The sequence below is a fragment of the Scylla paramamosain genome, unplaced genomic scaffold, assembly GCF_035594125.1.
Source record: "Scylla paramamosain isolate STU-SP2022 unplaced genomic scaffold, ASM3559412v1 Contig10, whole genome shotgun sequence".
NCBI lineage: Eukaryota > Metazoa > Arthropoda > Malacostraca > Decapoda > Portunidae > Scylla > Scylla paramamosain.
In genome coordinates this window covers 282,501-297,500 of record NW_026973675.1, presented here as the reverse complement: position 1 = coordinate 297,500, position 15,000 = coordinate 282,501, and the positions used below count along the sequence as shown (strand labels likewise).

Below are 15,000 nucleotides of genomic sequence, written 5' to 3'. Positions count from 1 at the left end.
GCCCCCAACACGGCTTTTATTGCTAAAAGATTTATTTGACATTCCAGGGAAGCAGCAGAGAGGCAAACAGCGTGAAGGAAGCCAGCAAGACAGAGGCAGGCAGCCTCAAAGAAGGCCACCAAAACAGAGGCAGGAACCCTCAACCAAGGTGTGTTGCACTCATCACTGTTGCAAAAAAAAAAATATATATATATATATATATATATATATATATAAATATATATATATATATATATATATATATATATATATATATATATATATATATATATATATATATATATATATATATATATATATATATATATATATATATATATATATATATATATATATATATTTATATATATATATATATATATAATATTATATATATATATATATATATATATATATATATATATATATATATATATATATATATATATATATATATATATATATATATGTATATATATATATATATATATATATATATATATATATATATATATATATATATATATATATATATATATATATATATATATATATATATATATATATATATATATATATGTGGAAGGTTGTGTTGAGTTGATAGTTGGAGGAATTGAGTTTTTCGGGCATTGAACAATACCAAGTTTGCTCTGCTCCAATTAGAAAGTTTAGAAAGATCAGAAGTGAGGCATTCCGTGGCTTCCTTGCATGAACTGTTTACTTCCTGAAGAGTTGGATGTCTATGAAAAGACATGGAAAAGTGCAGGGAATGGAAGTGCAGCATGGAAGTGGATAGGACAAGATGTTTGGTTTAGAAAATCATTGATAAATAATAGGAAGAGAGAGGGTGAGAGTACAAAACCCTGAGGAACACTACTGTTAATAGATTTAGGAGATGACCGTCTACCACAGCAGCAATACAACGGTCAGAAAGGAAACTTTAGATGAAGTTATAGAGAGAAGGATAGAAGCCGTAGGAAGGTAGTTTAGAAATCAAAGCTTTGTGCCAGATACATCCAAGGCAATAGCCAAATTTTCACCAAAATCTCTCAAAGAGGATGACCAAGACTCAGAAAGGAAAGCCAGAAGATCACCAGTAGAGCGGCCTTAATGGAACCAATAGTGGTGATTAGATAGAAGGTTGTGAAGTGATAGATGTTTAAGAATCTTCCTGTTGAGGATAGATTAAAAAACTTTAGACGAACAGGAAATTAAAGCAATAGGACGGTAGTTTGAAGGATTAAAACAATCACCATTGTTAGAAACAGGCTGAATGTAGGCAAACTTCCAGCAAAAAGGAATGGTTGATGTTGACAGACAGAGTTGAAAAAGTTTGACTAGGCAAGGTGTAAGCATGGAACAATAGGAGGGATTCCTTCAGGTCCATAAGCCTTCCGAGGGTTTAGGCCAGCGAGGGCATGGAAAACATCATTGTGTAGAATTTTCAATAGGTAGCATGAAATAGTCAGAGGGTGGAGAAGAGTTAGGAACAAGCCCTGGAGACAATTTTGGTTAGGTGCCAGAAGTCACGAGGGAGTTAAATCTTGAAAGATTTTGACACTTTCTATTAATGAAGGAGTGTTTGGCTAGTTGGAGAACAGACTTGGCCTGGTTCCAAGCAGAAATATAAAGTGCATGAGATTCTGGTGATGGAAGGCTAAAGTACCTTTTGTGGGCCACCTTTCTATCATGTATAGCACGAGAACATGCTGCGTTAAACCAAGGTTTGGAAGGATTAGGTGGAGAAAAAGAATGAAGAATGTACACCTCCGTGCCAGACACTATCACCTCTGTTATGCGTTCAGCACACAAAGACGGGTCTCTGTCATGGAAGCAGTAGTCATTCCAAGGAAAATCAACAAAATACCTCCTCAGGTCCCCCCCAACTAGCAGAGGCAAAACGCCAGTGGCACCTCCGCTTAGGGGGATGCTGAGGAGAGATTGGAGTGATAGGAAGAAGATATGAAATTGTGATTGGAAGAGTCCAATGGAGAAGAGAGGGTAACAGCATAAGCAGAAGGATTAGAGGTCAGGAAAAGGTCAAGAATGTTGGGCGTATCTCCAAGACGGTCAGGAATATGAGTAGGGTGTTGCACCAATTGCTCTAGGTCGTGGAGGATAGCAAAGCTGAAGGCTAGTTCACCAGTGAAGGAAGATGTCACGTGTGTTTTTCTAACTGAACATTAATTGTGCTGATTGAATATTAGTTGTGTTTATGAACCTGGTATTGTCTTTGTTCGTGCATGCTGATTGCGTTGATCAATGAATATGTTGAAGAGACATAAAGTGATACCAAGTAATTTTAAACGAATTGAGGATGAATGCCAGTGGGAAATTTTGACTTGTAAGACATGTAAATAATTAGTAGTTACCAATTAAAATATGAAAATGTTTGTGAGTTTTCCAGTAGCTTTTATGTACCATATCCATACAGTATCTTGGACCACGACAGTGTGGTGTGTGCTGTGCTTGCTGGACTGTGTAATCCCATCCACTATTGGTGGCTGTTGATGTGGTGTGTGATGTGCTTGTTGGCCTGTGTAATCCCAAACAGTGTTGCTGCTGGGTGACTGGCTGGTGTGTGGTGTGCAGTGTAGTGTGGTGTGTGATGCACTTGTTGGCTTGTGTTATCCTGTACACTGCTGCTGGGTGACTGGCTGGTGTGTGGTGTGCAGTGTGATGTGCTTGTTGGCCTGTGTAATCCCAAACAGTGTTGCTGCTGGGTGACTGGCTGGTGTGTGGTGTGCAGTGTAGTGTGGTGTGTGATGCACTTGTTGGCTTGTGTTATCCTGTACACTGCTGCTGGGTGACTGGCTGGTGTGTGGTGTGCAGTGTGATGTGGTTGTTGGCCTGTGTAATCCTCTACACTGCTGCTGGCTGACTAGTGTGTGGTATAGTGTTTGGTGACGTGGTGATTTTTTTTTTTTTTTTATGTAGTAGAGACATTGGTCAAGGGCAACAAAAATAAAAAAATAAATAAAAAAAAAAAGCTCACTAAGATGCCAGTTACCGAATAGGGTCCGAAGTCTTAGTAAAAAAAATTGAAGGATAAGTGTCTTGAAACCTCTCTCTTGAAGGAATTCAAGTCATAGGAAGGTGGAAATACAGAAGCAGGCAGGGAGTTTCAGTCTACCAGAGAAAGGGATGAATGATTGAGAATACTGGTTAACTCTTGCATTAGAGAGGTGGACAGAATAAGGGTGAGAGAAAGAAGAAAGTCTTGTGCAGCGAGGCCGCGGAAGGAGGGGAGGCATGCAGTTAGCATGAACAGAAGAGCAGTTAGCATGAAAATAGCGATATAAGACAGCTAGAGATGCAACATTGCGGCGATGACAGAGAGGCTGAAGAAAGTTAGTTGAGGAGAGAAGTTGATGAGACGAAAAGGTTTTGATTTCACCCTGTCTAAAAAAGCGGTATGAGTGGAGCCCCCGCAGACATGTGAAGCATACTCCATACATGGACGGATAAGGCCCTTGTACAGTCAACAGCTGGGGAGGTGAGAAAAACTAGCGGAGACGTCTCAGTGTGGTGTGGTTTGTGCAGTACATTGTGGTGTTGTGTGATGTTGTGCAGTGTGGTGTGGTGTGGTGTGATGTGGTGAGGCGTGGTGTACTGTAGTGTGATGTGATGTGGCGTGACACAGTGTGGTGTGGTGTGGTGTTGCGTGGTGTGGTGTGGTGTGGTGTGGTCTGGTGTGGTGTCTTGGTGAAGTGTAGTGTGCTGCAGTGCAGTGTGGTGTGGTAAAGTGTGATTTGGTGTGGTGTGGGATGGTGTAGTGTGATGGAATGTGGTGTGGTGTGATGCAGTGTGGTGTGGTGTGGTGCAGTGTGGTGCATTGTGGTGTGCTGTGATGCAGTGTGGTATGGCGTGGTGTGATACAGTGTTGTGTGGTGCAGAGTGAAGCAGTGTTGTGTGGTGTGGTGCATTGTGGTGTGGTGTGTTGTGGAAGGGCATGGAGTGGTGTGAGGCAGTGTGGTGTAGATAAGTGTGGTGGAGAGTGGTGTGGTGTTGCGTGATATAGTGTGGTACAGAGTGATGTGGTGTTGTGGTGTGGTGTGGTACAATGTGGTGTAGTGTGATATGGTAGTGTGGTTTGGTGCATTATGGTGTGGTGTGATCCAGTGTAGTGTGTAGTTCCTCCTCCTTTTCTGTTACCTTTCTTGGTTTTCTGTTAATGAAGGGCAGCTAACATTTGCTTATTGAATGAAAAAACGAAAAAAAAATTTAACGAAAAATAAAGAGAGATGTTATGTCCGGAAATAACGCGCGCGCTTGTGTGTGTGTGTGTGTGTGTGTGTGTGTGTGTGTGTGTGTGTGTGTGAACAGAATTTCAGTGCAAGTAAAAAAAAATCGCCTCCATCTCTGCAGCTTTGCCTGAGCTTCCTCCTCCTTCCCCTCCTTGTCATTCTAATTCAGCAGTGCAAGGACCCAAAGATTTCATTCTTTTCAGGTTATGGTTATGAGTATATCGCTGGCAACTTGCACCACATCCTCTCTCTCTCTCTCTCTCTCTCTCTCTCTCTCTCTCTCTCTCTCTCTCTCTCTCTCTCTCTCTCTCTCTCTCATTGCATCTTTTATTCTTATTTGTCTGTTCACTATATATTTAATAATGTTTTCCATATTTATTATCTTTATTATACCTTACAACACACACACACACACACACACACACACACACACACACACACACACACACACACACACACAGACACACACACACACACACACACACACACACACACACACATAAAGAGTTTTCCTGTTATGCAGTGACTCAAGCAGTAGGTTGAAAGAGTTGATACACGTAGTTTCGTAGAGCACTCTCATGTGAGTGTGTGTGGTGTCACATGAGGGAAGCAGGTGTGCTGTAGGCTGACAGCCGTTTTGGGTAAGTAGAGAGAGAGAGAGAGAGAGAGAGAGAGAGAGAGAGAGAGAGAGAGAGAGAGAGAGAGAGAGGAGAGAGAGAGAGAGAGAGAGAGAGAGAGAATGTGTAAGGGATTAAGAGATTAATACAGAGACAGACTAGTTGCGGAGATGTGAATAGGTGATGATGCTCTGAGCGAGCCCCGTTATGGCACGGGCGTGGGCGAGATGATGTGCATGGGCGGAGAAAGTGGCAGGAGTGTGGCAATGGGCGCGGCTGTGGCAGAGGCAGGGGATGGGTAGGAGCGAAGTCCTTCCCTCCCCGGCCCGTTAGTCAAGGCCCAGTGTTGCCAAATCTACCGATAAACATGAAAATCTACTGGATATTTGATGAATCTACCGATATACCGAATGATTTCGAAAATAAGGTCAAATATATTGGATTTTCGATCAGACCTACCGAGAAATCTACTGATATTCAGCGTCATGAGAGAGAGAGAGAGAGAGAGAGAGAGAGAGAGAGAGAGAGAGAGAGAGAGAGAGAGAGAGAGAGAGAGAGAGAGATGTGGGGGGTGGTGGAGTGCGGGGGTGTCGTGACTAACTGAACGTGTCTTGTTCATGTGCCGATTCTAGCCTGACGAACAACAACAAACCGGTTTGTTGTTGTCACTGGCTCGGCCCTCGGTCAGTACATGTGTCTCAGTGTCTGCAGGCTGCACCGTTCCCAAACACCTAAGCCTACTCCCACGCACCTGTAAGTCTTTAGATAATATATTTCATCCGTTTTGAAATTTAATTTTTGTATTGATTTAAAAATAGAGCCTCAAATATTAGCGGGCTGCATCGTTTGTGAAGGAAGGTAGGTGGTGCGTGTGTTACTTTTTTTTTTTTTTAATGTAGTTGGGACACTGGCCGAGAACGACAAAAATCCAATAAAAAAATAAATAAATAAATAAATAAAAGCCCAGTGATGTATCAGTCCCAGAAAAGGGTAGAAAGTGGTAGACAAAAATTGAAGGATAAGTGTCTTGAAACCTCCCACTTGAATGAATTTAAGTCATAGGAAGGTGGAAATACAGAAGGAGGCAGGGAGTAGAGAGAGGGATAAATGATTGAGAATACTGGTTAACTCTTGCATTAGAGAGATGGACAGAATAGGGGTGAGAGAAAGAAGAATGTCTTGTGCAGCGAGGCCGTGGGAGAAGGGGAGGCATGCAGTTAGCAAGATCAGAAGAGCAGTTAGCATGGAAAAAGCGGAAGAAGACAGCTAGAGATGCAACACTGCGGCGATGAGAGGGAGGCTGAAGACAGTCACTGAGAGGAGAGGAGTTGATGAGACGAAATAATTTTGATTCCACCCTGTCTAGAAGTGCGGTATGAGTGGAACGCTCTGCCTCAGAGAAGTAAAGCATACTCCATACATGGACGGATAAGGCCCTTGTACAGAGTTAGCATCTGAGGGTGGGGGAGAAAAACTGGCGGAGACGTCTCAGAACACCTAATTTTATAGATGATGTTTTAACTAGAGATGAGATGTGAAGTTTCCAGTTCAGATCATAAATAAAAGACAGACCGAGGATGTTCAGTGTAGAAGAGGAGGGCAGTTGAGTGTCATTGAAGAAGAGGAGATAGTTGTCTGGAAGGTTGTGTCAAGTTGATAGATGGAGGAATTGAGTTTTTGAGGCACTGAACAATACCAAGTTTGCTCAGGCCCTATTACAAATTTTAAAAAGATCAGATGTCAGGCATTCTGTGGCTTTCCTGAGTGAAATGTTTACTTCCTGAAAGGTTGGACGTCTATGAAAAGACAATGGAAAAGTGCAGGATGGTATGTATCATCAGCGTAGGAGTGGATAGGACAAGAAGTTTGGTTTAGATCCCTAATGAATAATAAGAAGAGAGTGGGTGACAGGACAGAACCCTGAGGAACACCACTGTTAATAGATTTAGGAGAATAACAGTAACCGTCTACCACAGCAGCAATAGAACTGTCAGAAAGGAAACTTGGGATGAGGTTACAAAGAGGATAAAAGCCATAGGAGAGTAGTTTGGAAATCAAAGCATTGTGCCAGACTCTATCAAAAGCTTCTTATATGTACAAGGCAACAGGAAAAGTTTCACCAAAATCTGTAAAAGAGGATGATGACAAAGACTCAGTAAGGAAAGCCAGAAGATCATCAGTAGAGCGGCCTTGACGGAACCCATACTGGCTATCAGATAGAAGGTTGTGAAGTAACAGATGTTTAAAAATCTTCCTGTTGAGGATATATTAAAAAAAAAAATTAGATAGACAGGAAATTAAAGCAATAGGATGGTAGTTTGAGGGATTAGAACGGTCACCATTTTTATGAACAGGCTGAATGTAGGCAAACTTCCAGCAAGAAGGAAAGGTAGATGTTGACAGACAGAGATGAAAGAGTTTGACTAGGGAAGGTGCAAGCACAGATGCACAGTTTCGGAGAACAATAGGAGGGACCCCATTAGGTCCATAAGCCTTCCGATGGGTTAGGCTAGCAAGGGTATGGAAAACATCATTGCAAAGAATTTTAATAGGTAGCAAAAAGTAGTCAGAGGGTGGAGGAGAGGAAGGAGCAAGTCCAGAATCGTCCAAGGTAGAGTTTTTAGCAAAGGTTTGAGGGAAGAGTTCAGCTTTAGAGATTGATGTGATAACAGTGGTGCCATCTGGTTGAAATAAAGGAGGGAAAGAAGAAGAAGAAGCAAAGTTATTAGGGATATTTTTGGTTTCATGCCAGAAGTCACGAGGGGAGTTAGATCTTGAAAGATTTTGACACTTTCTGTTAATGAAGGAGTTTTTAGTTAGTTGGAGAACAGACTTGGCATGGTTCCATACAAAGTTATAAAGTGCATGAGATTCTGGTGATGAAAGGCTTAAGTACCTTTTATGAACCACCTCTCTATCATGTATAGCACGAGAACAAGCTTTGGTGAACCAAGGTTTGGAAGGTCGAGGAAAAGAGTGAGGAATTTATGCCTCCATGCCAGACACTATCACCTCTGTTATGCGCTCAGCACACAAAGACGGGTCTCCGACACGGAAGCAGTAGTCATTCCAAGGAAAATCAGCAAAATTCCTCTTCAGGTCGCCCCAACTAACATAAGCAAATCGCCAGCGGCACCTCCGCTTATGGGGATCCTGAGGAGGGATTGGAGCGATAAGAAGATATGAAATTGTGATCGGAGGAGCCCAATGGAGAAGAAAGGGTGACAGCATAAGCAGAAAGATTAGAGGTCAAGAAAAGATCAAGAATGTTGGGTGTATCTCCAAGACAGTCAGGAATACAAATAGGGTGTTGCACCAATTGCTCTAGGTCATGGAGGATAGCAAAGTTGTAGGCTAGTTCACCAGGATGGTCAGTGAAGGGAGAGGAAAGCCAAAGCTGGTGGTGAACATTGAAGTCTCCAAGAATGGAGATCTCTGCAAAAGGGAAGAGGGTCAGAATGTGCTCCACTTTGGAAGTTAAGTAGTCAAAGAATTTCTTATAGTCAGAGGAGTTAGGTCAGAGATATACAGCATCAACAAATTTAGTTTGAGAGTGACTCTGTAGTCGTAGCCAGGTGTTGGAAAACTCGGAAGGTTCAAGAGCGTGAGCACAAGAGCAGGTTAAGTCATTGCGCACATTAACGCTACATCCAGCTTTGGATCGAAAATGAGGATAGAGAAAGTAGGAGGGAACAGAAAAGGGGCTACTGTCAATTGTGTCAGACACCTGAGTTCCAGTGATGAAAAGAAGATGAGGTTTAGAAGAGGAGAGGTGGTGTTCTACAGATTGAAAATTAGATCTTAGACCGCGATTGTTGCAGAAGTTAATGAAGAAAAAGTTGAGGGGGGGGGTGTCAAGACACTTAAGGTCGTTGTCAGAAGGGCAGTCCGACCTGGGGACATTTGTGGTCACCTCCTCAGATGGGGACTCCGAGGCTGGTGTAGGAGTCGCCATGATAATTTTGAAATTTTGAGTGAAGGGTGTGTGTGTTATTAGGTGCTTGTAGTTTTGTGTGGAGGAAGAGAGTTGTCTTTAGAGGGCAGGCTGTGACTGCCCCCTTGTGTTGTGAGACACAAAGGGAAACGTTCAGTGAGGTCACAGCTGGGCTTAGTGATAAGTTCACAGCACACCCTGAACAGTGCTGCACACCTCACTGGGAGTAATTATCGTTTCGGCAGGTGCTTACTGCCTCCTCCTGTGTACTGCCTCCTCCTCTGTATGTGTGTGTGTGTGTGTGTGTGTGTGTGTGTGTCCATGTCTTTGTGTATGTGTGTGTGCGTTTGTCCATGTTGATTTGTGTGTGTGTGTGTGTGTGTGTGTGTGTGTGTGTGTGTGTGTGTGTGTGATTCATGTATGGTCGTCTGCTGATCTTCCAGCCAGCCATTCCGCTACAGAAGGAGCTCAGAGTTCATAGTGGCAGATCTTTTGGGTAGGACTGAGACCACTGACACACCACACACCAGAACAGCGAGGTTACAGGCCCTCAGGTTACATCCCATACCTACTTGCTGCTAAGTGAATAGGGGCTACACATTAAGAGGTTCGCCCATTTGCCTCGGCGCGCCCGGGATTCGAACCCAGGCCTTCTTGGTTGTTAGCCGAGCGTGCTAACCTCTACACAACACGGTGTGTGTGTGTGTGTGTGTGTGTGTGTGTGTGTGTGTGTTTGATTTTTTTTTTTTTTTTTATGTAGGAGGAACACTGGCCAAGGATAACAAAAATCAAATAAAAAAAAAAGCCCACTGAGATGCCAGTCCCCAAAAATGGTCCAAAGCGGTAGTAAAAAAAATTGGTGGAGAAGTGTCTTGAAACCTCCCTCTTGAAGGAATTCAGGTCATAGGAAGGTGGAAATGCAAAAACAAGTAAGGAGCTCCAGAGTTTACCAGAGAAAGGGATGAATGATTGAGAATACTAGTTAACTCTTGCATTAGAGAGGTAGACAGAATAAGGGGTGAGAAAAAGAAGAAAGTTTTGTGCAGCGAGGCTGCGGGAGGAGGGGAGGCATGCAGTTAGCAAGATCAGAAGAGCAGTTAGCATGAAAATAGCGGTAGAAGACAGCTAGAGATGCAGCATTGCGGAGATGAGAGAGAGGCTGAAGACAGTCAGTTAGAGAAGAGGAGTTGATGAGACGAAAAGCTTTTGATTCCACCCTGTCTAGAAGAGCAGTATGAGTGGAACCCCCCCAGACACGTGAAGCATACTCCATACATGGACGGATAAGGACATTGTACAAAATACTTGAAAAAGCAATAGCAAAGAGACTGACTGCATTAATAGAATCTTTCAACCTGCTTTCAAGCAATCAGTTTGGATTCCGCAAAAAATAAATCCACAGAAACAGCAATACTGAAGTTTACAAGTGAAATATACAAGAATATGGAGAGAAAGAACCATGTAGTAGGGGTTTTCTTGATCTGAGTAAAGCATTTCACTCTATTGATCATAACATATTATTAGACAAGCTAGAAAACATTGGAGTTAGAGGATTACCACTAAAATTGTTTGCTAGTTACCTGTCAGGTAGGAAACAGTCTGTATTTTGTAACAATTAAATGTCAAATAAAAAAAAAAAACTATTATTAAGGTGTGCCACAAGGTTCTATATTAGGTCCTATATTATTTCTGATATACATCAATGATAAATGTAATGTTAGTGATATGCTTAGTTACGTTCTATTTCTCGATGATACACGCCTTCTTCTAACAGATAATGATTTGTGTAACTTAAATGTAAAATTAACTCAAGAATTGCATAACATATTCAAATGGGTAACCGCAAATAAATTAACAGTAAACATTAATAAAACTAACTTCATATTGTTTCAAAGACGCTCTGTTGTCAGTAATTTCGGAACAGTTTCCTATGGAGGCTAAGCTTAATCATGTTTCTTCTACAAAATTTTTAGGAGTTATTATTGATGAAAATTTTAACTGGAAAAAGCATATACAGTCGGTGTGCTCAAACTTATCAAAAACTTGTGGAATTTTATTCAGAATTAGGTACAATGTAACAAGTGAAGCCTTACGCAGCTTATATCATTAATTATGTTATCCATACCTTATTAACTGTTCATCGATCTGTGGCTGTACTTGGCCTACGGTTGTGAATGATGTCTTTGTAGCACAAAGGAAAATAGCAAGAACCATTGTCTTTAAAAGTAAATACGACTCCACCGACTTACTGTTTAAGGACTTAAATATACTAACTTTTGACCTCTTAAAGAAATATTTCATAGTGCTGACCATATATAATAATGTTAATGGTAATGATTCAAATAGCATAATGTCTAATGTATTCCACCATAGCCAAGGTACCCGAGGAAATCATAATAATATGATTTGCCCACAAGCAAGAACTAGTCTGTATACATTTTTCCACACACTGTGTTGCTCCTAAAGTATGGAACGTATTGCCTGACGATAGAAAAAAAAAAAAAAAAGTTTTTTCAATATTTTCAAAAGTAAAATGAAAAAGTTCCTATTTAGTAGTCTAAGTCAAAACTAGGATCTGTATTAAAGTTTTAGTATTTTTTGTACACATGAATGATGTAGCTTGTTACAAACATTACTTATCTTAAGGATATTAGCTCCTAAAAAATGGTGCAATAATATTATTTATTTTCTACTGTTCTATATGATTTGTATTGTTGCCCTGCCCTCTATATAAGTTGCATTTATATGTATATCACTCCTCTGTCTGCTAGGGAGCCTCGGCTCAGCGGGCTAGTGCCCCATTAATCATGTAATGCTTCTTCTCTGTAAAAAAAAAAAAAAATGCTACTCTGGACAATAAACAATCAATCAATTAAATTTAAAAAAAAAAAAAACAAAATTAAGTTAGCAGCTGGAGGGGTAAGAAAAACTGGCGGAGACATCTCAGAGCACCTAACTTCATAGAAGCTGTTTTAGCTAGAGAGGAGATGTGAAGTGTCCAGTTCAGATTATAAGTAAAGGACAGACCGAGGATGTTCAGTGTAGAAGAGGGGGACAGTTGAGTGTCATCCTCTTCGACACTGAACATCCTCGGTCTGTCGTTTACTTACAAAGGACAGGTGTGTGTGTGTGTGTGTGTGTGTGTGTGTGTGTGTGTGTGTGTGTGTGTGTGTGTGTGTGTGTGTGTGTGTGTGTGTGTGTGTGTGTGTGTGTCACTTGGGTGTTTTTACAATGCCGTTTCCCTGATCCAGAGGGGTGAGATGGTACCTCTCTTTGAACAGCCTGTCTGTTGTCCGCCTGTTGGGACTGGCTGGGTTCTGAGCACAGCAAGGGACCTGCGGTAAATTTGTGTGTGTTGGCTTTTATTTTCAATATCCTTTCTTTTGTTTTTCAGTGTGCTCCTTTTTCTTTCTGTTTTCTTCATTATGTATGTTTTTATTTGAATTTCAGGAGTGACATTTTGTTTTCTACAATTAGCATGTATTGTCATCTTATTGACGGAGTCTACCTTGAAAAGGAACACGTTTTCTTAGTGTCCCCCATGTTCCGGTTACCTGCCTTGCGGACATTATTCTTAATATTGGTTATAAGTTAGTGTAAGGCTTATTTACTCATTTTATATCATGTAGTATTATTCTCTTCATAACTTAAGTTCTCTATATCTTTTTATGTATAAGGGAGGAAATATTTTGAGGTGGAGATGTGTTGAAACAAGGGGAGATTGAGCGGGCAACAACACATTCCAAGGAGGGGAAGACAGAGCGCCTTAGGTCGTGAGGTAGAACGGAGAGGAGGCGTCTCTCAGGGACGTCACGTCTTGTGAGGTGTGAGGAGAGGAAATATGGGTATTATCGTTTGGGGACGCGGTGATGGCGTCTGAGTAAATTCCGGCGGATGAGGGAAATAATTCAGTGGGTGGTGGAGGAGTGGGCGGTGGAGGTGTAAATGGGTTGTGGTCCTGTGTGAAGTGACGAGAACGTCATATATTAACGTGTACTACCTCATGTTGCTTGTGAATTATCATTAGTATCAATATATGTGGTTGTAACATAGAACAATCGTATTTTCTACCCCCCCAACACTGATCTGGTATTTGAGGTGATTCCAGGTGTGCTGCGTTAAGGTAAGCGTACAATGAGAGGGTGTAACTCTAGCGATTTCCGATAGGTCGGGTAGGCACTCGAAGCCTTTAAAAATCCAGACCTTTAAAACTTTCCTGGATCAGTGTTCCGTCCACTTTCTTGGAGAGATAACCGGGATCGTACGATCGTAAGTGAGTAGCGATCGTAACAGTATATAACAATGATTTATGAATGAGTAGCTATTCTTTATTCAAAATAGAGACACTACGTTCAGTTACATATTCTGAGTCATACAACTACATAAAAGACCTTTTTTTATCGATCTGAGAGAGAGAGAGAGAGAGAGAGAGAGAGAGAGAGAGAGAGAGAGAGAGAGAGAGAGAGAGAGAGAGAGAGAGCACGTTTATTAAAAAAAAAAAAAAAAGAAGTCACTAGAGGGTGCATGACCTTAAGAAAACATGAATCGAAAGGACTGGTGTGTTGTAGCTTGGACACCTGAGAGTGGCCAAGGCTGTGGTGCAGGTGATTCAGGCGACACCAGTGTTCTAGAATGTACATGTTGTGTGATCTGTCTCTGTGTCTACTGGCAGGTTACCTCAGAGCAACACACGCCCCACATCCCACCATGGCATCCAATCCACATCACCTCGTGAAAGAATTTCTTGAGGCAGTTCAACACCACCCAACAGCGGTAAGGAGGGAGCGCTATCATTATTTTTTTTAATAATAATAATAAGAATGATAATAATAATGATGATAATAATAATAATAATAATAATAATAATAACAATAATAATAATAATAATAATAATAATGATAATAATGATAGTAGAAGAAGTAATGGTATTTTTTTTAATTACCTATATATCATCGTTTTCACCACAAAAAAATAATAATTATGAAATAAATAATTATTATTATCATCACTTTTCACCTTGATTTCCTTGTTATATTATTCTATGATTATAGTTATCATTATCATCATAAACATCTTTAAAGTCTTTTTTCCTTATCATCACCGTCCTTTCATCATCATCAGCACCATCCTCATCACCACCATCATCATCATCAGCACCATCATCATCACCACCATCATCATCATCATCACTATTATTTTATTGTTTTATATTGTTATTACTAATTGTATTAGTAGTACTATTAGTTTTAGTAGTAGTAGTAGTAGTAGTAGTAGTAGTAGTAGTAGCAGTAGTAGTAGTAGTACGAGGGTTCTGGACAAGGGGACAGAAAGCATTCATGGACATACGGATCTTTGACCCGATGGCCGCCTGTCACCACGAACTCTCCCTGGAGGCCGCCCACCGCAAGAATGAGCAGGAGAAGATCCGAGCGTATGGGGAGAGAATCCAACACGTTGACCAGGGCAGCTTCACACCTCTGGTCTTCACCACATCTGGCGGGATGGGCTCCAAGGCTCAGTGCTTCTACTCAAGACTAGCCGACCTAATGGCAGAAAAGAAGCACCAGCCAAGGAGCCATGTCGTCGCATGGATGAGGTGCCGTCTCTCATTCTCCCTCCTCAGATCTGCCCTCCTGTGTCTCAGGGGGACAAGGCATTCCACTCCCATACCTGCAGACTTAGGAGGCCTCGACTGCGAGGCTACAGTGGTGGAGAGTGGCATAAGAGTAGATAGAGTAGAGGTACAGTGAATTTATAGTTAACAACTAATGTTTATATTATAGAGTATTAGATATGGTTGGATGCCACAGTCATTAGCGAGAGCTGGGGCTAATGACCTCCAAGTAATGGAGCCCCTAAATGACACATCAATAAACATGGGGTGGAGGTATTATTAAATTAATGTTAAAAAAAAAAAGTACTAGTAGTAGTAGAAGTAGTAGTAGTAGTAGTAGTAGTAGTAGTAGTAGTAGTAGTAGTAGTAGTAGTAGTAGTAGTAGTTGTTGTTGTTGTTGTTGTAATAGTAGTAGAAGTAGTAGTAGTAGTAGTAGTAGTAGTAGTAGTAGTAGTAGTAGTAGTACATGTAGTAGTAGAAGCAGTAGTAGTACTGGTAATAGTATTAGTAGTTTTAATAGTAGTAGTTGTAAAAGTAATAGTAATAGTAGCAGTATTAGTAGTAATAGTAGCAGTAGTAGTAACAATAGTAGTAGTATAAGTAATCACA

The 15,000-nt window shown here is 41.1% G+C and overlaps 2 protein-coding genes across 6 annotated transcripts in view; one reads left to right on the top strand and one right to left on the bottom strand.

The window, feature by feature from the left end:
- Window positions 1–15,000, top strand: part of LOC135096980 (serine/threonine-protein phosphatase 6 regulatory ankyrin repeat subunit A-like) — a 51,194-nt gene that overhangs the window by 2,902 nt on the left and 33,292 nt on the right. For 4 of the 5 annotated variants that reach the window (XM_063998744.1, XM_063998743.1, XM_063998745.1 and 1 more), the window contains exons 2-3: window positions 48–148; window positions 13,450–13,550. Coding sequence is in view for 2 of the 5 variants with exons in the window: in XM_063998745.1 (XP_063854815.1) it covers window positions 13,485–13,550 (66 nt within the window). In the remaining 3 variants the exon portion in view is untranslated. Of the gene's footprint in view, window positions 1–47; window positions 149–4,725; window positions 4,868–13,449; window positions 13,551–15,000 lie in introns of those variants that run through there. The other variant, XM_063998746.1, reaches the window with a different exon arrangement.
- On the bottom strand, window positions 2,474–4,081 carry LOC135096966 (uncharacterized histidine-rich protein DDB_G0274557-like). The gene is made up of 2 exons (XM_063998731.1): window positions 3,526–4,081; window positions 2,474–2,793 (listed from the first exon to the last, which is right to left on the bottom strand). The coding sequence occupies exons 1-2, from the start codon at window positions 4,079–4,081 to the stop codon at window positions 2,474–2,476; spliced, it is 876 nt and encodes a 291-aa protein (XP_063854801.1).